The 21,148-nt window shown below is 51.6% G+C and overlaps 1 protein-coding gene across 7 annotated transcripts in view; it reads right to left on the reverse strand.

The window, feature by feature from the left end:
- Positions 1–21,148, reverse strand: part of ARHGEF37 (Rho guanine nucleotide exchange factor 37) — an 88,090-nt gene that overhangs the window by 24,929 nt on the left and 42,013 nt on the right. For 2 of the 7 annotated variants that reach the window (XR_004820077.1, XR_004820074.1), the window contains exons 13-14: positions 6,963–7,172; positions 2,566–2,926 (exon numbers count right to left, since the gene is read on the reverse strand). Coding sequence is in view for 3 of the 7 variants with exons in the window: in XM_027605004.2 (XP_027460805.1) it covers positions 19,348–19,557 (210 nt within the window). In the remaining 4 variants the exon portion in view is untranslated. Of the gene's footprint in view, positions 1–2,565; positions 2,927–4,906; positions 5,205–6,962; positions 7,173–16,468; positions 19,558–21,148 lie in introns of those variants that run through there. The other 5 variants (XM_027605004.2, XM_027605003.2, XR_004820075.1 and 2 more) reach the window with 4 other exon arrangements.

Here is a 21,148-nt window from a genome sequence, read left to right on the forward strand (position 1 = left end):
CGATCCCAGAACCCTGGCATCATGACCTGAGCTGAAGGCAGCCGCTTAACCGACTGAGCCACCCAGGCATCTCTAAAGTGTGTTCTGAGACCCTACAAAATTCTATAGTGTCTCAGTTCTCCAAGATTTCATTGTGAATGTTAAAGCTTCTGTCTGAGCTGTGTTGTCTTCTAAGCCTTAAAGAAATCAAAAGTCTTCAACTGGTCTAGGGAGAAATTCTTTAGTAACCAGCAGAATGACTTGAACACCTGGTCAGATTGGAACACTGGCATGTGTTTCAAAACAGGTCCTAGGATCCTGGGAAGCAGGTTCTTCGGCTGGAAACTTTCTGATACCATCATCCAAATGGAACAACAACAACAAAACAAAAAGCAAAAAAAACCCCCAAAAAACCCTGGGGCACCTGGGTGGCTCAGTCGGTTAAGCTTAAGTGTCTGTCTTAGGCTCAGGTCATGATCCTGGGGCTGGGATCAAGTCCCACATCAGGCTCCCTGCTCAGCGGGGAGTCTGCTTCTCCCTCTGCCCCTCCCCCTGTTCAGCGCGCGCGCATGCCCGTGCACGCGCGCTCTCTCCCTCTCTCAAATAAATAAATAAAATAAAATCTTTAAAAAAAACAAACAAACAATCCCTAGGGGTCAGCTAAAGCCATCCCATTGCACAGACCGGGAGACGGAGGCTCCAGCTAGGGAGGTGACTTGCTCCAGGTCACGCGGCTAACTAGGAGTGGAACTGTGAGTGTAGCTCAGGTTCTGATTCGAGGTCAGTGGTCTTTCTTGAAAACACATGGACTCCGAGGATTCCCCTCCAAATCCTGTCCCAAGCTCCTCTACACCTAACTGGACACCATGGCTTCTCCCAGAAGGCAGCATAGAGTCAGAGTTAGGGCCTGGTTGTCAAACCAGATAGTCCTGGATTCAAATCCCGACTCAGCCCCCAAGGTCTATTTACTCTACCCTTTGACCCTTGGGCTCTTCTCTGACAGTTAATATTACCTACCTCCCAGGATTATAGTCCTATTTCATGTGGCCTACCTCACAGGGTTATGTCAGATTTCAGTGAGGCAAGCACATTGCCCGGCATACAGCAAGCACTCAGTAAACCATGCCTGCCATTTTTTTCCCTCCAGTTCTCTGCCTCTTGGATGAATCAGGCAGGCTGGGGTGCGGGGTGGAGGTGTGGTAAAGATTAATTTATCACAGGCAGGGGATTCCCGGTTCAGACTCCATGCAGTTGGCTGGATCACATGTCTCCCGCACACTATTGTTTCACTTGGCTTGGCTTGAGTTGTCACCTCCTGAGTCACTGCTTTAATAAACTGCCGCTCACAGCAGAGGGACTGTCCACATCCTCATTTATCGCTGCTACGGAAATTAGAAGGAGCTGAGAACAAGAGTTCCTTTGAGCTCGGAGGTTCTTTCAATCTCGGCTATCATTAGAATCACTTGGGGGAACATTTTAAAAACCCCAAGGACTGGACCCCATCCCCTCCCTTATCCTGATCACATTGCTTGGGATGGGGTCCAGGCAGCTTAAAACTCCCTAGGTGATTCTAATCGAAGTGAGGTGCAAGATCCACTGGTCTGCATGAGTGGTCTTCAAACTTCACCATGCCTCCAAATCCCCTGGAGGGCTGGGTGCTGTCCATCTCATAGGTCTGGGGTGGGGCCTGTGAATCTGGGTCTCTAACAGATTTCCATGTGATGTCCATGCTGCCAATCTTGGAGTGGGGGGGGAAGCACACTTTGATAACAGCTGATCTAGATGAACCTGAGTGGGCTTCTGGAGGTCCTTTCCTTCCCAGCATTCTTTCCCACTCTAGCAACAGCTAGAGTCTTTAGTGAACTACCCTACCCCTCTTTGCCTCTTAGGCCATAGGTGTGAGTGGTATTCACTTTGCCTCTCAACATTAGGAGCAGGAACATGACCAAATCTAGCCAATCAGCAGAATCTATACCCTGGCTCCAGTGAGTCAGTGGTTCAGCGATGGGCATGTCACTTAATAGAGTCAGCCCTGTGACTTTTGCTGGAATGCTTGGGAAGAGGCACTAAGCGGGCAAGCTGTAAGCCTGGGGCTGCTGCATCTCACCTTTGCAGAGGAAGAGTCTGTCTGATGGTGAAGCAGGCCACGGAGAACAGAAGAGACCAGTAGAGGGGCACCTGGGTGGCTCAGTTGGTAGAGTGTCTGCCTTTGGCTCTGTTCATGATCTCAGGGTCCTGGGATCGAGCCCCATGTTTGGCTCCACGCTTGGCGGGTTCTGCTTCAGATTCTCTTTCCCTCCCCCTCTATCCCTCACCCTCTCTTTCTGCCCTTCCCCCTGCTCCCACACGAGTCTCTCTCTCAAATAAATTTAAAAAATCTTAAAAAAAAAAAGAAGAGATCAATAGAGTCCAGGTGCCATGACACCCTCGTACCCCCTGAATCCAGCCAAGCCCAACTCTAGACCTAAGTGTTTCAGCTACAGGAACCAATCAATTCTTTTTCACTTAAGCTAGTTGGAGGTGGGGGGTTTGCCACATGCAGCTCAAGAAGTGCCAAAACATGGGACATCTAAAGAGCCTTCTTACCCAGAGTGGGATTCCAGCGTTCTTTCCTGGGTGCTGCTTCCATCAGGCAATGACCTTCAAAAACGCTCCAGAACTGAACAGCAGAGTTCGTCATTTAGTTCCCATCTTCTGCTTGTTGATGTGGGGTGACCTGGGGGCCAAGACGGGCGAGGACTGGTCCTGAGTCATGCTTACAACAAGCCAACGGGATATCAGCCCTTGGCTCTGTCAATAAATCCACTCATACCAGTGGGATGATAACAGCCAGCAGTGCCAAGATGCTGACCGAGTCCCCTGCTCAAGGGCACCCACACCAGGACAGGGTTCGCTCCTTCAGCACCAGAAAGGGCTTCTTTGCCCTTTGCTCAGGGTCTCGGTTTCTCTGCAATCGAACAAACACACGCATGAGTGTTGTTGTCATGATAAAAACCATAAATGGAGTGTATGGACGTAGGAAACGATTTTTCAGGAGACAAAGATGAGCTGAAAGCGGAAAATGAAGCCTCCGGTAATCACCACCCCGCACTACCGGCGACAACATTTGGGGAGCATATTCTTTTCTGTTTGTTTGCTTTTTCTATGAGGATTTCTATGAGGCAAGGCGGGGACCTGTCCTGGGGGACCCAAACTACCCTCTGAGGAAGGAATGGGGGTGAGTCTTGGAAGAGAAAGTCCATCCTTGGGGGTTGTGTCAGACAGGGCTGCTGGAGCAAGCACCAGAATTTAGAGAATAGGAGCTTTTGGGGGGAAGGCCGCTGGAAGCTTATACAACAGATGAAAGACTAGAAGAGCAGGTTTGGGTTAGCGGGAATTAAGGGAACTCGGAGGGCCAAGAAGCAGGAAGTAGGAAAAGCAGCCATTGCCTTTCATCGGGACAGGGGCATGGATGTTTTCGGTGACCCCAGCACTGCCTCGGCCCAAGTAAACTATTCCCTTGCCCTTGTCGGAGCCAAAGTCCAGAGAAAGAGCATTTTAGATGGTATGTTCCCCACTGATTCACCCAGGTGAGTGAATCCCTTTGACTTTAACTGGAGGAGGAAATGGTAGGAGAATGGAGCCAAGAATGCCCCTGCCCAAGACAGCCAGGGAGAGACAACCTCCCTTAATGAAACCAGCGTGGGAAAGGGTTTCCCAGTCTCCAGGCTCAGCTACAAACCAAGAGCTACCCTCTGGTGAGCCTAGAGAGGGCAAGAGCCTGGAGCTGCTATTTCTAGGCACAGTTTGTAGCTGAGCCTGGAAACTGGCTCCAACCCGGCTACCCTAGAGCACTGTTGGCATACCTGGGAAACTAAATCAGTTGCGTTTGAGTATCTGTGCATAAATAAATAGCTGCAACACTGGATGTCCAGGTCTTTGTGTCCTGGAGCGGCCATAGGTGTGTGAGAGATGTCTTTTCCCTTCCCCAGTCCCCTTGAGAAACACCAGCAGGACCAGCCAAATGGAATGCACCTTGATCAAGAAAGTGGTCTTGTTAGGGAGTAGGGACTGCATCTGGGGCTGGGCCTATAGTTCTGTTGACTGTGTTTCCAGGCTCCTGCCGATGGTAGTAGAGCCCTGACACCCCACCTCAGAAGTAGGGCAAGATTTTTGATTCATGGACTCTGGAAAAGGAGTTGAGGGTGGAGGAGTTCTCCCCAGGTGGGAGACGGTTTGGAGGACTTGAGGGGACTGGGGGAATATAATATAGTGGCAGCATATGATATCCATTTAAATGTGAAATATAATGTGCTGTCACCGAAATGAGTACAATTTCAGGCTGCATTAATAGAAGTAGGTCTTGTGGAAAGAGGGAGGAGAAGTCCTTTGCTCTACTCTGGCCAGCCCATGTCCTATTCCAGGCAATTTAACAGGGATGTAGACACAATCGGTGACATCCCCAGACCTTCTCATCAGCTGTACTGGGTTTCTCCTCACCCTCATCATCCCTGGCCCCTAGAAGCTGCTGCTAATCCTCAACAGTTCCTTTCTTCCAAGCATTTTCAATTATGCAGAACTCTCCCAACTGTCCCCTGGTGAGAGTGTGCCTGGAGGATGAGTCCTGTATAGGTCAAGAATCCTGCTTTATCAGAAGCTGCAAAAACATCAACCTGTTCCCGAGGGCAAAGCTTAGCCTGTTTGGCAACTCCTGGGATCACCTGGCCTCGGGAGATCCTGCATCCCCCAGTGGTCGCAGAGACTGGGTGGCCGGTCTCAATGTCTTCAAGCCCCATGCGATGGTGTCTCTGGCCAAATTTCCCAACTTCATCTCCCATTACTCCCCTTGACACACATATGACTCAGCCAAAGGCAAGCACAGTTCAGCTTTTCAAAAACACACGCTGTATTAGCTGTTTTTTTTTTTTTTTTTTTTATTACAAGGGGCAGAATGCCCATTGAGACCAGGTTGACCAAGAAAGGAAAGGGAGATGTACATGGTTGTCTGGCACCAGGCCCAGTTGGATCCAGCAGCTTAGGGTCTCTTGGTTTCCATCTCTTGGCCTTGTGTTCGTTTCATCCTCAGGCAGCTTTCCCCTAGGAAGTTGCAAAATGGTTGCTGAAAGCTTGCGGCTCAACAACTCTGGTAGAAATAAAATTTCTCTTGCCTCAAGGGTTAGAGCCCAAGGCCCGGGAATTGACTTTCATGGAGCAGACTGGGGTTATTGTCCATCCTAAATCAAGTCCTGTGGCAAGAGGCATTGAATACAGTGATTTGGACAGGCCTGAGTCTCCTGCCCCAGGATGCAGGGGAAGAGGCGTCCTAAGAGCTGGAGTTAGCGCAAGGATCAGCATGGCTTACACCACATAGCTTGGGAGTGGGAGGGGGTGGGTCCCTAAGGAACAATGTGCATTCTGTAATTAGAAGCAGGGGAAACGGGGGACGGGCAATAGCACTTGCCCACCAGTACACATGCCCTATCCATCCTCCCGGCAACCCAGCCAACTGGTGTCAGTCCAGCAGAAAGCCAGGGAAGTAAAGCCAGGCAGAGCAGCTCTGGGTATTGGAGGGAAAGTCCTGTGTTTCCTCAGGACGTCTTATTGGCTGTGGGGGAGGACAGGAAGAATGGACGGGGAAGCCATGTGGAGGATTTTGAACTTTGAAAATTGTTCCTGTAAGGATCATGCCTAATGAAAAGACAGATGCTTCTGGAGCATTCTGGGCTTAGAATCAGGAAGGGAGACCCAGCGAGCGGGAGAGGAATTGTGTGGCAAACACTGCTCAACACCCTTTGTCTCCTTCTTTCCTTCTGGAAGAGCCCTGTAATGTTCAGGTGTCTGCTCAGCCCAGCTTCAGGGTGACTCGTGATTGGTCCACGCCCATTGTGATGCTCCCACCCCTCCTGCCAACCAATGGACTAGGTATAAACATGTGACGCAATTCTGACCAATGATAGGAGGGGTTTTGGGGGAACCATTTTTTTTCACTGATGAAAGGACCCACAGAAGAGACAGACCATCCACCTGTGCTGGTCATTGTCATGTTTTTTGTTTTTTCTTTTTTGAACATTTTATTTATTTATTTGAGAGAGAGAGAAAGAGCACGGGGGTGGGGGGCGGAGGGGCAGAGGGAGAAGCAGACTCCCGGGTGAACAGGGAGCCCAACCTGGGGCTCGATCCCAGGACCCTGTGAACATGACCTGGGCTGAAGGTGGCGACTTAACCAACTGAGCCACCCAGGCACCCCCGGCATTGTCATGTCTTGAAGTGTAGCAACTATCTTGTAAACAAGAAGAAAGCCAGCTTGAAGGACAGTCGACACTGAAGAGAACAGAGCAGAAAAATGCAAAGAACCCGAATTCTTGAGTATGACACCGAGTCACCAAATTAACCTGGATCCATCCTACTTTGGGGCATCTTAGAGTGTTGCCTGAGTGGCTCGGTCAGTTAAGCGTCTGCCTTCAGCTCAGGTCATGATCCCAGGACCCTGGGATCGAGCCGCGCATCAGGCTCTCCGCTCAACGGGGAGTTTTCTTCTCCCTCTCCCTCTGCCCCTCCCCCCGCCTCGTGCGCGCGCGCTCTCTCTCTCTCATGCTCTCTCTCTCCAATAACTAAATGAAATCTTAAAAACAAATGCAGTGTAATAAATTTCCCTTACTGTTTAGGTCAGTCACATTGGAGTCCCCTCCTATTGTAGCCATACACTAAGTGACTCAAATAGGCTTTGCTTATAATGAAGAGAGAGGACATTTTCAACACCAGCTGTTGAGGCTCTAGGCAAGCTGAATAACTATTCTGGGGAAGTGTGGAATCCTGGAGAGAGGATAAGCCTCAGCTGCGTGCCCTTGAACACTTACACTCACCTCTCTCAGCCTCAGTGTTTTCATCTGTAAAATGGGAAGAACGACACATTCATTTGTCACTGAGGTGTGGTGAGGATTGAGACCACATATACCATTCTGACATACAATTACAATGGCTATTTATGGAAGAATCACTTTTACCTGTGCATCACTGGACCAGGATCTCAATGATGTCCAAACAATGACTTATAAGGTGGTGACACTTTATCAGAATTCCTTTACAAGCCTTTTGAAAAATCTGGATTCCTGGAATCCATCCAGGGAGCTCATGATTCAGTAGATCTGAGATGGGGGTCTGTGTAGTAGTCAGGACTCTCCATTGCAAGTAGCAGAAAACCCAACTCAAACTGGCTAAAGCAAAAAAAAAAAAAAAAAAAAAAAAAAAGCAATTTACTGGCTCATGTATATGAATAGCCCAGGGGGATAAACTTCAGACATGGCTGGATCCAGGTGCTCATAACATGCCACTAGGAATGTTTGTCTGTCTCTCTCTGGTCCTTTGTCATCATGGTCTGCCTCTGTGTTGGCTTTATTCTTAGCCAGCAGTTCCAAGCTGACAGCTACAGCCTAGGGCCTCCGAGAAAAGAGAACATCTCTTGCCCTATGGCTCAGCCAAAATCCTGGGGCTGCCAGAGCAGCCATGCTTTGACCTGGGCTGACCACTGTCTGTATTGGCTAGGGAATATGCTCACCCCTGGAGACCCAGGGGAGTCTCCACCCAAACCACACAGGGTTGCATGTGGGGTAGGGATGGCTCTCTAAGGTGACATTGGAGCTCTCCTTGTGGAAAGAGAGAATGGGTGCTGAGTGGGCAAACATGCGACAAGGGTCAGAATCTGTATTTCTGACCAAATCACCCAATCGGTTTGGATTCACGGGCAGGTTTGCTAATGACTGCTGGATAGATTGCTGGTTTTAGGCCTTATTAGAGTCACGGAATCCCTTTCTTCCTCGGAACTCTTAAACAGGAGCCAATAAACAAGGTTGACCCAAAAACGGCCCTGTCCTAGCGGAAGGAGGGGTTTAGAAGCCTCCGGTTATTCCCCAAGCAGCCCCTAAGGCACTCCAGGGGCTCCCCTAAGCGCCCTCATTTCTTTGCTCTCTGAGGTCCCTTTGGCTCTGATTCTCCAGCCCTGCATTTGATGCAATGGGGGGACGGGTTAGGGGAGAGTCTCAAAGAGCTCACCTAATGCAGAGTCCCCACCTCCAGCCCCTGCACCTGTGTTAGAAGCCAATGCCCGAGGAGCAAATCAGGACAGGAGAGGCCAGGGGCTGGCTCAGAAGGTGCGTCAGACATGCCACATCGGATGCTTCTGGCTTTGAAAGCCTCTCCTGGCCCGAGGCCAAACAGCCTCCTGGGCTCTGCAGAGCACTGGGCCCTGGGGCTGCGTGGGCGTGTGGCCCGCCTGCCTGCCGGGGACAGAGGGGCTGCAGACCGTGCCGCACCCATTGCAGCCGACCGAGATGCCACGGGGACACACTGGCTGGGGAGACGTGGTGGAGGATGAAGCCAATTTCACACTTTATTAGTCAGTTCGGGGCCAATTAAGGCCATCCGGAAACGGGGCTGAGGCCTCTTCTCTGCCTCCTCCCTTCGCCAAGAAGAAAGGCCTGGATGGCCTGAAACGCTTCTTGTTGAAGGAGCACAATTTTTTTTTTCTACTCAAAACCCCCACAGTATTCAAACCAGGAGTCGAGATCCCTCTTACTTTGCCAGAGAATGCAAAGCAGGAGAGGTGAACAAATACAGTGTGTGTTGGGTGCAGGGGCGGGCGGGGGGGGGCGGTGGAGAAGGGGAGAGGAGTTGAGTCATGTCGTTTATTACTTCATTTATTCATCTGGCATCCTTTCAACGATGTGTAGAGGGAGCCTACTATGTGCCGGCAAACTGAGCTTGGCGCTTAGTGTAATCAACCGTAACGTCCTCAGGGAAGCCTCATTCATTCCCGTGCTTTTCACTGAGCACCAACCCTGTACGACCCTTTGCCAGGCTCCAGGGGTGCGGTGCGAATAGGCGGACATGGCCTCTGCCCTTGTGGAGCTGACCCAGGGGGGGAGACCCTCAAGTAAAGAGGCAATTTCAACAGGGAGGGGGAAGGACCCCAGTTAGAGGTACATATGGGAGAAGCACCTGAACCGAGCAAGGAAGGCTTCATGGAGGAAGAACGTGTCCCTGAGACTTGAAGAAGGACTTAGCAGGGTGAAGGGGTTGGGGAAGGGTGTATCACCCAGATGAAAGAGCGAGTGCAAAGGAAGCCAGAGAGGGCAACGGATCCAGTTCAGGGAGAGTGCAGAGGTCAGGGAGGGGGAGGGATAAACAGGGGCCACACCATGAAGCCATGGTCGGGAACCTACCCGGGAAGGCCCTTCCAAAGCTCGGCTTCAGGTCTGTGTTTCTGAAAGCTGGCCCCGGCAGCAGCCTTGTGAAGAAGAGAGGGAAGGCAGGAGGAAGTGGAGGCAGGAGCCACAGTCAGAGGCTGTTACAAGATGGCAAGTGAGCACGTGGGGGGCCCCCCAGGGGCAGTGTTCAGTGGCAGTGGGGCTGGTGAAAAGTGGGTGATTTTGGGAGATGCATACTCTATGGGGATTCTCGGTAGGTCAGAGGGTGAGTTCAGGGAACAGAGACGGGACTGGGAGTCAGATGAAGCTAGGTATAGAACCTGCTCTGTTCTTAACACCTATGTGGCCCTCAGCAAATCCCTGTACTTTTCCTCTCTTCCCTTCACGAGCTTCATTCTCATGGAATCATGTTCCCAAGATGTGGGACCATGGGCCTCAAGTAGGGTTACCAGCTAAAACACAGGGCGTCTAGTTAAATTTGATTTGCATATAAACATGAATAACTTTTTAGTGTAAGAATATCCCATTTGGGACATACTAACACATACTTTGATTTAGGATTGAATAAGACCAATAAAATCCCTACCTTTGAGGAACTTTCTTTTTTTAAGATTTTTTTTTTTTTTATCCCCTGAAAAGTATGCATTTTTTTTCCAGCAAAATTGCGTTGGGGGTTATGTTATTGAGGAATGAACTGAGATGAATATGTGGAACTTTTATTTAATGGCATACTATACTAGAAATCTGAAGACCTGCAGGAGATTTAAAATTCCAACTCTTGTTATAACTTTTTAAAAGATTGTGAAGTTATAAAAATGCACATGAATCAAGTTTTAATATACTGTATGATGGGTGGGTGAGGCTGTCCATTGTACCATTTCTTTCTTTGAATTCTCAGGCATGGTTTGGCAGTGCAAGAACTCTGTAACATTAACAAATTCAATAAAAAGTAAATATATGGGAAAAAAGATTTTTTTTTTTTTAATTTTTAAGTAATCTCTACACGGGGCTCGAATTTACAATCTTGAGATCAAGAGCCATGTGCTCTACAGACTGAGACAGCTAGGCATCCCAAGGAACTTACTTTTTAATGGGGGGAATCAGACAACAAACAAACAAATAAACCAGAAAATAAGAGGGAGTGATAGAGTCTGTCATGATGGTAAGATGCGGTGATGCAGGAGTGAGGGATGGGGTCGGGGTGGGGAGCGCTGGAGGCCCCCCAGAAGGAGTGGTCAGCAAAGGTATCACTGAGGAGCTGCCCTTCCTGGCAAGAAGTTAAGCCTGGGGCAGATCTGGGGGAAGAGCGGCCAGAGGAGGGAAGGGCCAGTGCAGAGGCCCTGAGTCAGGAACGAGCTTAGAGTAACCGAGGGATAGAAAGAAGGAAAGCAAGCGCGGCCTTGTGCAGTGACCAAAGGGCAGGGAGGTCCGTGATGCGGTGGGAAGGGGGCAGGGGCCCATCACCCGGGCCTTTTAGGTCAGAGTAAGGAGTTGGGACTTTGTTCAGTTTTAAGCAGGGGCATGCCATTCTCTAATTTACTGTTTTGAAGACTCACTCTGACTGCTCCGTGGAGAGTGGGCCGAGGGCAAAGGACAAGGGTGGCAACGGAGTGGCCATCAGGAGGCTCCTGCAGGGGTCCAGCTCCCGGCGTCACCGGGAGAGCAGGCGGTGGAGACTGGAAGAGGAGCGACTGCAGGAAGGTTGCCTGGCCTCGCTGAGGGGTGGAACGTGAGGGGCTGAGAGGAAGAGGAAGCAGAGGGCATACCCGCTACTGGGCGCGAACAACCGAACGGCCAGGGGTGCCATTTCCCGGGAGCAGAAGGCTGTGGCCTTTGGGGTGGTGGTTGCAGGCTAGGTACTTGTTGCTGCTGTACTTCATAAGGAGGCAAAGAAGTATGACAGTCTCTTGGGGAGGAAGTGATATAATTCAAATTCCATATTCAATTTTATGAAAAATAACGTGATACCCACATATGGTGGTACATTAACAAAAAGCACATTATCATTGCATTACGACTGCAGAAAGGAAATGTGCACCAAGAGTTTTTTGGCTGGTGGCTGTGACTCTCCAGGTGGGGGTGGGACCACAGGACTCCCAAGGGGTGTGTCATTGCTTGGAATCTCTGTCCTGGGAGGTGGCCAGGGGTGTGAAATAAAGGAGAAGACAGATGTTGAGAGCTTTTTCCCAAGTGTGTGTGTGTGTGTGTGTGTGTGTGTGTGTCACTGTACTTGTATTTTTATTTTATGCTTGCTGGTCTGTCCCGTAGCTTTTTTGGGGGGTGAGGGGAGGAGTGTGAAAAAGAATGTGAGGTAAAAACATTTAGGAATTTGAAAAAAAAGGGGCAGGCATACTCGCCAGCGCTGGCTTTATCTGTATCAGCAAGGCTATCTGCCACGGCTCCCACCGGCTGCTGGGGAAGCCTCCCCACAGCATGAAGGAATTCAAGATGGCTGACTCCAATCACCAGAGAGTATCTGAGGATGTGGTCCCAATTACCTTCCCTGGGGAACAACCTTTGGCCTCTTAAGGCATCCACTTGTTTTCAGTTTTGAAAGTGCTCACACTATGAGGAGATATTTTTCAGAGTTGGAGGTGGTGAAGGGTCAGGAAGACAGACATTAGAGGAAAGGTGAAGGCACAGGGAGTGTGAGCCCAGAGAAAAGAAAACTTGGGCGCAAGGTCACTGCCTGCCAAGTTTGGGAGGGATCCCATGGAGGGGGTGGCTGGTGTGCTCAGGGATCCATCACTTATTCAGCACTCAAGACAGCGCATCATCAGATACAGTGCCAGATGCTTCCATGTCAACATCCCAACATCCCTTTGAGGTAGGACCATTTCCTTATTTGCCCACAAAGAGGAAAGTGAGGTTTTAGAGGGATGGAGTAACTTGTTCGTGGAGGTCACACAGCTGTTTGAGCTGGGATTTGAACTCGGGCATTTTGCAACAGGAAGCCTGGGCCCCTGACCGCCACCACCTCTTTCTCCTTGGTCCAGTCCACTGTGCTCGCTAGGTCCGATTCTGCCCTCAGATAGGGGGGTTTCAAGCAGCTCTAGTCCAGACCCCAGGGTTCAACATCAAGTCCCAGGTGCTGCAATCTTCGGACCTTGAGCCCAGCTCTTAGTCCTGTCTCCTGCCGGGATCTCTGTATCCTTATCTGGCCTGATCACTGAGTTCCCACAGCCTGGGACTTGAACCTCAACCCAAAGACTAGGCCCCTACTACCCCCATCTCTGACCTGACCTTGATCTCTTTCCTGCCTGGGCGCTAGGAGATCGCTGTCCTCAAGTGCCCCCATGGAGGCTCTCAGCGCCTGCTGCACACCTGAGGCCTCACCCACATCCCCCATGGAGTGTGCCCTCCCACCCTCACAACTCCTTCACCCAATTCAACCCTCTTTCTTGGCCTGGCAGCTGGATCTGTGCTCCAGCCCTGGCTCTGTCCCAGGAGAGGAGCTCGGGGCTCAATCCTAACTAGGACACCAGTATGTCTTACGAAATGCCTACAGAATGAGTTCTTCAGTGCTGGCTGCTGGTGAGATTTGTGTTTGTTTGTTTGTTTGTTTGTATGTTTTTAGCCTGCAGCACTTGAGAGCTTGCTATGTGCCAGGCACTGAATTAATCATGTCAAATCGATTCCCTCATGGAACCCTCTAGCAGCCCTGTGAGTCGTGAATAGACACTGCGCAGATTACTATTCATGCCCTGGTCCTTCCCCAGGCCAGAGGCTCTGCTGATATACTCAGAAGCCTTGAGACCCCAGAATCAAGATAAGCAGCCTCTTCCCTGGCCAGGAGCCCCACCTCCACTTCCTATCTCCCTGACTTGGGGCTCACTGCCCCTCTTGAGCCAGGACCGGACTCCAGGCACTGTGGCTGGAGGGAGGTGACCCTCTCCTGCCCGTAGCCTGGCTTTGCTCTCATACAGCTAGCTGCCTTTGGGTCTCTGTCTGCCTGGGGCCCTGCAGGAACACCCTCAGCGGGCCAGGACCAGGGGCGGCCCAGCAGATTCTTACAGCTACTGACCCTGTGCATCGCCCACTCAGCTGCTGTCTGCTGCTGAGGACACTTCCAAGAGCTCCAAGGAGGAGGGCCGGATAGCCTCCTGAGCCGGGGAAGGTGCGGCAGGCCTGGTGATGGGCCCCATCCTCCCTGAGGGGCAGGGGCACCTGGGAGCCCAGTATTTCCACTGCCCTGTCCCTGCCTGCACCCCTAGCTACTGAGCAACCTATCAGTCACTAGCTGGTCAGAAGGAGAACCACTCTGCATTTTGAACAGAAAAATTTAATATAGGGAGGAGGCTACACAGGTGCAAGCAGACCCAAGAAGCACCCCAGAGATTTGCAACAGCAAACAGATGCTCCAGTCCTCAGGCTGGAGAGACACAGGGGAGACACAGTGTTACGAGTGTCCAGTATCAGAAGCTACCTGACAGGACCTGGCTGCATAGCCAGGCCTGTCCAGGGGGACTGCGGACCACAAGGGAGGGCCCGTCTGACTAGTCTGGGTGCAGTGGACAGCAGAAAGCCCTGTTTGTGGGAGAGAGGCAGGAGAATCCAGGCTGCACATGCCCGTGAACATTGCCCTGGATGGGAAACACGTGCACTCTGACCCAGCCTGGCAGCGCCACAGATGGCAGAGCATGGAAAGTTCCAGCAGTGCCTTTGGGGTGTGACAGCAGCTTCCAAGGGAAGGGCTATGCCCAACCGCAGCCAGGCCCTCAGGAGCCAGGTTCAGGGGTCTTCCTCTTCGTAGGGGAGTACCAGGTCTTGTCACCCTCCCACATACAGGGAAAAAGGCCCTAGGAACCTTCCTCCAAATGTCATGCCATCTAAGGTCCCCATCAGAATGATAACTGTGTTTACTGAGCACTAATGTGCCCCGTGCCGCGGTAAATGATTTTATATATTTCTCATTTATCCTTAAAAGAACTTTGTGGGATAGGTACCATGGAGATCTTCATGGGTGGGTCAGAAAATATGGCCCACATATGGCCCACAATCTAATAAAAGTTTGAAGATGGCAATAGGAACATGAGCATAAAAGGAAGCAGCACTCCCAGAGGCCCAAGGAAGGGGGATTCGTGTCTGAGTAAAGTGGAGAAACATGAAGGCATTTCACAGGAAATAGAAAGATTTGAAACGAATTCTTCAGAGGAGATTCTCCACCCACAACAGTCCACCCACACTCGGCCAGAAGATACAAAGGGAAGCCTGTCATGGCCCACACAATCCCTACACAGATTTCACATCAAAAAATAAAAACAGGGGCACCTGGGTGGCTCAGTCAGTTGAGCATCTGCCTGGGATCATGGGTCCTGGGATCGAGCCCCACATCGGGTTCCCTGCTCAGTGGGGAGTCTACTTCTCCCTCTCCCTGTACGCCTCCCGTGCTTGTACTTTCTCTTTCCCTAACAAGTAAATAAAATCTTTAAATAAATAAATAAATACAGACAAAACCCTGGTTTCTGGCTTCTCTTGAAAAATCAGAATGTCTGGCACCACTGGGCCCTCATTCTGATGTGGAATGGTTGGAGCCAGGAAGCTACTAGCTCCTTCGGACCGTGGGCGAGTGCTCTGGGCCAACGCAGTCCCCACCACTCCCTAATGTCTTTCACCTGGTCCTTCAGCTCAACTGCGCCCCCTGCCCAGCCCCACGGGCACTTCAGGCAGACCCTCAGCAGACTGGTAGTGCCCCGCTGCCACCTGGTGGCCAGAGCTCACACTTTCCATCATGGCGTGGCAGTGAGGCTCCTGACCTGCCGTGTCATCCATGACCACCCACACTGACTGTTCCATTTAATCCTCTCACCCACCATGTGAGAACAGGAATTGTACCCATCTTACAGATGAGAAAACAGAAAAGGTAAGTTCAGAAATTACCGATGACAAAACAGATGAGCAAGGTTAATTGAATGGATTGTTCAGGTTACCTGTTCTTCCTGATATTGCCAGGAATGGGAATGGAATCCTGCTCTTTCCATAACCCCGGCACCGGGTACTTGAGGCTCTGTCCTGCCACAACAGGCCCTACAATGACTTCCACGCTGGAAGGGAGGTCCCGGTGAGGGAGCCAGTGGCTCGCTGGGACAAGCCAGGACTCTACAAGGAGGACTTTTAGAGGACAAGGCAGGCTGGGGACGCTCATCATACTTCTTCACATGCAGAAACCATAATACGTGCATTTGCTACCTGTCTCTGGTTAAGTAGGCCTTGAGCTCAGGATTTCTAAGGCCAAGGATGGGGCCACCACCATGCTGCCTCCCTAGGCCCGAGAAGGCCTCTCTTTCCCTTTTGCTTTTCCCAATCCCAATTATCCCAAAGAGCCCAGCACCTGCCCTGCCTCCGCCAGGAAGCCTCCCTGATCACCTCAGCCCCCAAAACTCCCCCTTACCTGACCACCTAAAAGCCTGGTCCATAGTACCACTCTGGGGCTGACAGCATCCTGCCCTGTGGTACCAGGTAACTGCCTGATGCCCGTGTGTCTTGCCTCTCCAGCTGGTGGGGAGATTTCTTCGAGGCAGGGCTTCCCATCCCCTCTGGGATGTTCATATAAGCAATGTGCGTTGAAAATCTATTCCCTGAGCCATGTGACAGAAGCTTGGGGAAATTCCAGAATGAACTGGAGCTTGCATCCTAAAATACGACCCTGGGCATGTCACTCCTCTCACTTCAGTCCTTTTGGTGGCTTTCCACTGCCCTCAGAATACAACTCAGAGCTCCTTCCCATGCAGAGCTCTCTAAGCCATCTCTTACCACATCTAGCACTCCTCCACACACCTTGTGTTTTAGCTCTACAGCATTTTGGTTCCCTGATGAAACATGCTTATGCCTACCTCTGGACCTTTGCATGTGCCCTCCCTCCCACCTTCACCCTACTCAAGTTACCCGTTAAGCCTCAGCTCGCATATTATTTCTTTCAGGAAGCCTTCCTTAGCTGCCCAGTGTCAGTTAGGGGCTGACTCCTCCACTGGGCTCCAGTGGTACCTGTCATTGCCCTATTCTAACACCAACACTGCATGTAACAGATTACTGACTTGTCCGTCTCCCTCCCCAGACTGTGAGCTTTGGGAGGACAAGGCCCCCATCTGACTTCTCTGACTTCTCACTGTATCCCAGCAGCTGAGGCCAACTCCTAGAGGCGTCAGAGGTGTGTGGTAGACCCTCATCAAATGAACACATGAGGGGCGCCTGGGTGGCTCACTCGGTTAAGCATCTGCCTTTGGCTCGGGTCATTATCTCTGGGTCCTGGGATTGAGCCCTGAGTTGTGCTCCCTGCTCAGTGGGGAGTTTGCTTCTCCCTCTGCCTCTCCCCACCCACCCCTCCGCTTGTGTGCACGCGAGCTCTCTCTCAAATAAGTAAAATCTTTTAAAAAAGAAAAAAATGAACGCATGAACAAATGAGGTCCCATTTTTATGAACAGTAGGTGTCCAGTGAGCCCCTGTCACACTGGGGCATCTGACTATCCAATGGTTAGAGTTCCGCAAACTCCAGAGACATTTTCATCTTTGAAGTCCTTTATTCTCCATGGTTCACGTCACTGATTCACCAAGCTAGAGCTCCTCACAGTAAGCAGACTTTCATTCATCTTTCCTCCATATTGTAACCTTGTCCTCATGTTCAAACCTGGGCTTGGGCCCAAAAGGTTAAAGAGGTCGCACCCTGTGGCAGGGAGCAAGGGCCACCCTGGTGATCAGCCTTGTTTGGTTCCCAGGCAAATACCTTAGCAAGTTCAGTATGTGGCAGCCCCAAAGTGCAATACTTAAGACAGTGCAACGGCTCCAGGCATCGGGGTGGGGGTGGGGGGTGGGGGTAGGCACATTACATAGAGAACCCTGGAGAAAATCCAGGCCATTCACTCTCAACATGCATTTTCTTAGCCGTCGGTGACTCTGGACTTCCTTCCCTGGTCTACAAGAAACCACAACCCGTGTGCTACTGAAGACATTTTCATTTTCCCCTCGTGAGATAGATGTGGTTCCAAGTATATTCCAGGTTTCTCCCTTCTGCCTTTAAGAACATCCAGTTTTGTTCAGGTCCCTCTTAATGGCACTTAATAAATATACATTCTGGGACCGACAGAACAGGCTGTCCTCTTTCAAAGCACCTTTAAAACTGCCTGTTCAAAACATCTGAGCCAGGACAGAACTCAGAAGGGGCACATCCTACCTAGCTTACAGCTGGTGGCCACTTCTGACCGCAGGCCTGTCTCGTACACTACTGCGTGTCTAGGGTCGAGGTCCCCAGTCCTGGTGACACACCAGAAGCACCTGGGGAGCTTTTTGAGCTCCTGAGGGCCTGGCCACACCCCAGACCAACTCTATTACAATCTTTGTGGGGGCGGGGGGCGGGGAACTGGCAAGCAGCCAGGCTGAGAAGCCTGAGCGGGGGTTCTAGTCCACAGGAAATTCTCAGTAAGCACTGAGGAACCCACAAATGGATTTCCTATATTATTATCTGCTCCCCTATGTCTCCTATTTGTATTAGAAATCTGAGTAGAAAAAAGAAAGGAAAATGAGTCAAGAGCATCTCATAGAGTGGATTTGGTGCTGGGACAGGGCCGGTGGGGACTGAGTATCTCCTGCATGATGCATCTTCCCACTTGCACAAGCCGAGGAGTCGGGTGAAGATCTCACACAGGCATGTATATATTTCTTCAAAGCCCTCCAAAAGCCAGAGCTAACAGCGTTAGGCACTACAGTTATAATACCATGGAGATGTTCTTGGAAATAAGTCTAAACTACCATTGGATTTTCCCCCACACTCTCCAACTTGGGTCGGTCCCCAAATATACAATTTGTATTACAGATCAGACTGGACCACCATTTCCCACTTCTGTGAATCTTGAGATGTATCTTAGCTAAACTGACAACCTGGAGAGGATGATTCAACAGTGGCTGCACCCAAAATGGCCCCATTGGGTCAGTCTGCCTTCAACAGGAACTGTTTTTCCATTTCCAGGTCCTAGAAAGGGATGACAATGGGTTTGATCTCACCAAGTTCAAGAGACTGGCTACCTAGAACGCAGCATGGAGAAGGGTCCTGAGGTGCCCCTGGGCTGAGGGGAAAGGTCACCACACTGATTCCCAGTGTCTGCCGTGGCCTGGGCAGGGCCAGCAGCAGCACGCATGCTTGTCTGCAGCTGGGCCGGTGGAGGCTGGAGCCATCCTGAGACCACTTCCGGGTGCATCCTGCTACCAGTGGCAATTTACATTTATATCACACTTCACAATTTACAAGGAGCTTCCCTCAGGCCATTCTCACCACAAACCTCTGAGTTAGGTCTTTGTGGATGGGAAAACTGAGGTTGTGTCCTTTGTCTAAGGCCCTACAGCCAACTGACATCACATTCACCTGCCGCCTCCAGGCCCTGAAACCACCCGGGGATCCCCCTGGCTCCCGACTTCCATAAAGAGGAAAGCAAACCAACACCCAAGCTCCCCCACCCACCAGGCTGTTGATCACCTGCTGCACAGAGTTGCCTAAGCAATTTGCATGTCCTTTGTTCCCTAGTCCAGAGAACACAACAGCCTCATACGCCCCACGTAACACACCCTCAAAATCTCCAGTTCCCTGGAACACTCTCTGGATTTGCCTAAACACATTCCAGAACTGTGACCTGGCCACACCCGCTCTGAGACTCAGCCAAGAATCTCCTGGGAACCTTTCCGTTGCCCTCACAAGCCCGTTCTCCTCAGCTAGAGAGGGTTCCGAGGGGGTTCACTGCCCAAGATAACTCAGCTACCAGTGTGGGTCGGCTGCGGTGTCTCCTGATGCCACACGGAGGGAGTGCACCATCAGGCCAGGCAGCTCTGGACTTGTCCAGTGCCCCCCCTCCCCGCAACCCCATCGCACACAGGTAACATTCACCTGGGTGACCCACTCTGGTGGGCAGGGCTAGATGAGAGCACAGGTAAGCTAGGCCATAAGCCACAGCAAGTTCTCATCGCCTTGACCTGCCATCCAGGCTGTTGTGACTTCAGATGGGAACCACCTTTTCTGCAGACCTGACGAGCGGTTCTGGCTGGAGCCTTTCTTGCTCACCCATGCCAGGCACTCCTGCAAGGCCCACCCACCTCTCTGGTTGCCCTTCACCCTACCTCGGCCTGATCTTCCCTTCCGCCCCCGCAGGGTCCTAGCATCTAAGCCTCCCCATCCCTTGGCAGCATGGGCTCCGTGGCGGGCACCCTAGGAGGGCACACTCCAGCCCCATGGAGCTGGGCTCGCGGCCCTGGCCAGGAAGCTGGAAGGCACATAGCCCCGCTGCTCGTTCACTTCCACGAGGCTCCATTCCGGGTTCCCCTTCTTGTCCTGGGCCTCCAGGACAGTCACCAGCTGGCCCGCCTGCAGACTCACTTCATGGCTGCTTCTGGCCACAAAGGGGTACACTGCCACCACCTGAAATACATGGGAGCGACATAGAAACAGCCAGAGCGGGGAGACAGACAAACCCAGCGCAGAGACACTGTTCATCCTGCTCACCCCCCGCCCCGACCCGACTCAGTCCCCAAGGCTGGGCAGTCACCGCCTCCCAAGGACATCCTCATGCTAAAGATGAAGGCTGCTGCTTCGTCTTCCGCCAGCAACACCTACTGTGTGCCAGGCTCTGTTCCAAGCGCTACCTGGCCTTGACTTTCACCGTTCTATAATTCTATTTGCCCCGTTTTTCAGATAAGGAAAAAGAGACTCAGAGAAGTCAAAGAGCTTATTCAAAATCACATGGCAACGAAGCCAGGCCTGTCAGAATGGGTGCCCTCGGTCCACTGCTGCCACCCCACTGAGCAGAGGACATGGCACCCTCTCCCCCAACACCTTGCCCAGATCTGATGGTGTCACCCGCCCAGGCCTGCTTCCCAACTTGGAGTAGAGACTAGCGGTTGGGGGACTTGGTTAATTTTTAGGGAAAGGCATTGAACTGGACAAAAAACTAGAGGGGAAGGCATTTATTAGGCTAATATTTCATTTCCCTGGCCTCAGTTTCATCATCTGCAAAACAGAAGTAATAATATCCTCCCCTCCAGGTAATTGTGGGAATTCAACAAATGATGTACGCCTGTGCCTGGTACATGCTCAGGGCTCAGTAAATGCAGGCTGCTCTGATTCTGTTTACCATTCCTGTTGTCAGAAGCTGGGGAGGACTGGGATGACCCCACAAGTGTGGACCCGTGAACAGAGGAAGCAGCTGATGTGTCTGAGAAGATGGACAGCTGGGCTCACCCACAGCAGGGTTCCTAGAGACGCTGCCCACACTGGGTGGAGCTGGGGCCGAGCGGGGTGGCCAGGCCCTCTGGGGAGCTCCTTGTGGGTCCTTTGCTGAAAGGCAGGAATGCCCAGTAGGAGGCAGCCCCGATGCACCACTCCTAGCTAATGCTCCAGGCACTGGCCCTCAGAGCCTTCCCAGGGATGTGCCATAAGCCGCACACCTCAGATTCCACAGGCTTCTCTGCAGCCCCACACCGCCCACCTGAGGCTCCTCCCTGGCCTGAGGGCTCCCTGGGCTATTCACTACCAGCCTCTGGGTTCCCGCTGCTGCTCCCTGTCGCTGCTCCTGCCCTTTCTGCTGCTCACCTGTCACCGGTGAAGCCCTTTTCTAGCTGGGAGCGTGGCTGCCGTTTACTGAGGCTCACTTTGCCCCGGCCTGGCCTTCCTATCTCATCCAGCCCTCACAGTGACCCCACGGAGCTTCTCCTCCCTCGAGGACTCCATCCCAGCAAAGCCAAACCCTTTCATGGCTTCCCATCACTTTTTGTTTGTTTTGAGATAGAATTCAAATACCGTAACAGTCATTTTTTCAAAGTGTACAATTCAGTAGTTTTTAATAGGTTCAAAGGCTGTACAACCATCATTACTAATTCCAGAACATTTTCATCCCCTCAAAAAGAAACCCCATACAAGATAGCAGTCCTTTCCCAACCCCCAACCTCCCCCCTGCCCCTGCCCCGGCGCAGCCAACCACTACTCTACTTCCCATCTCTATGCATTTGCCTGG

The sequence above is a fragment of the Zalophus californianus genome, chromosome 5, assembly GCF_009762305.2.
Source record: "Zalophus californianus isolate mZalCal1 chromosome 5, mZalCal1.pri.v2, whole genome shotgun sequence".
Classification (NCBI taxonomy): Eukaryota; Metazoa; Chordata; class Mammalia; order Carnivora; family Otariidae; genus Zalophus; species Zalophus californianus.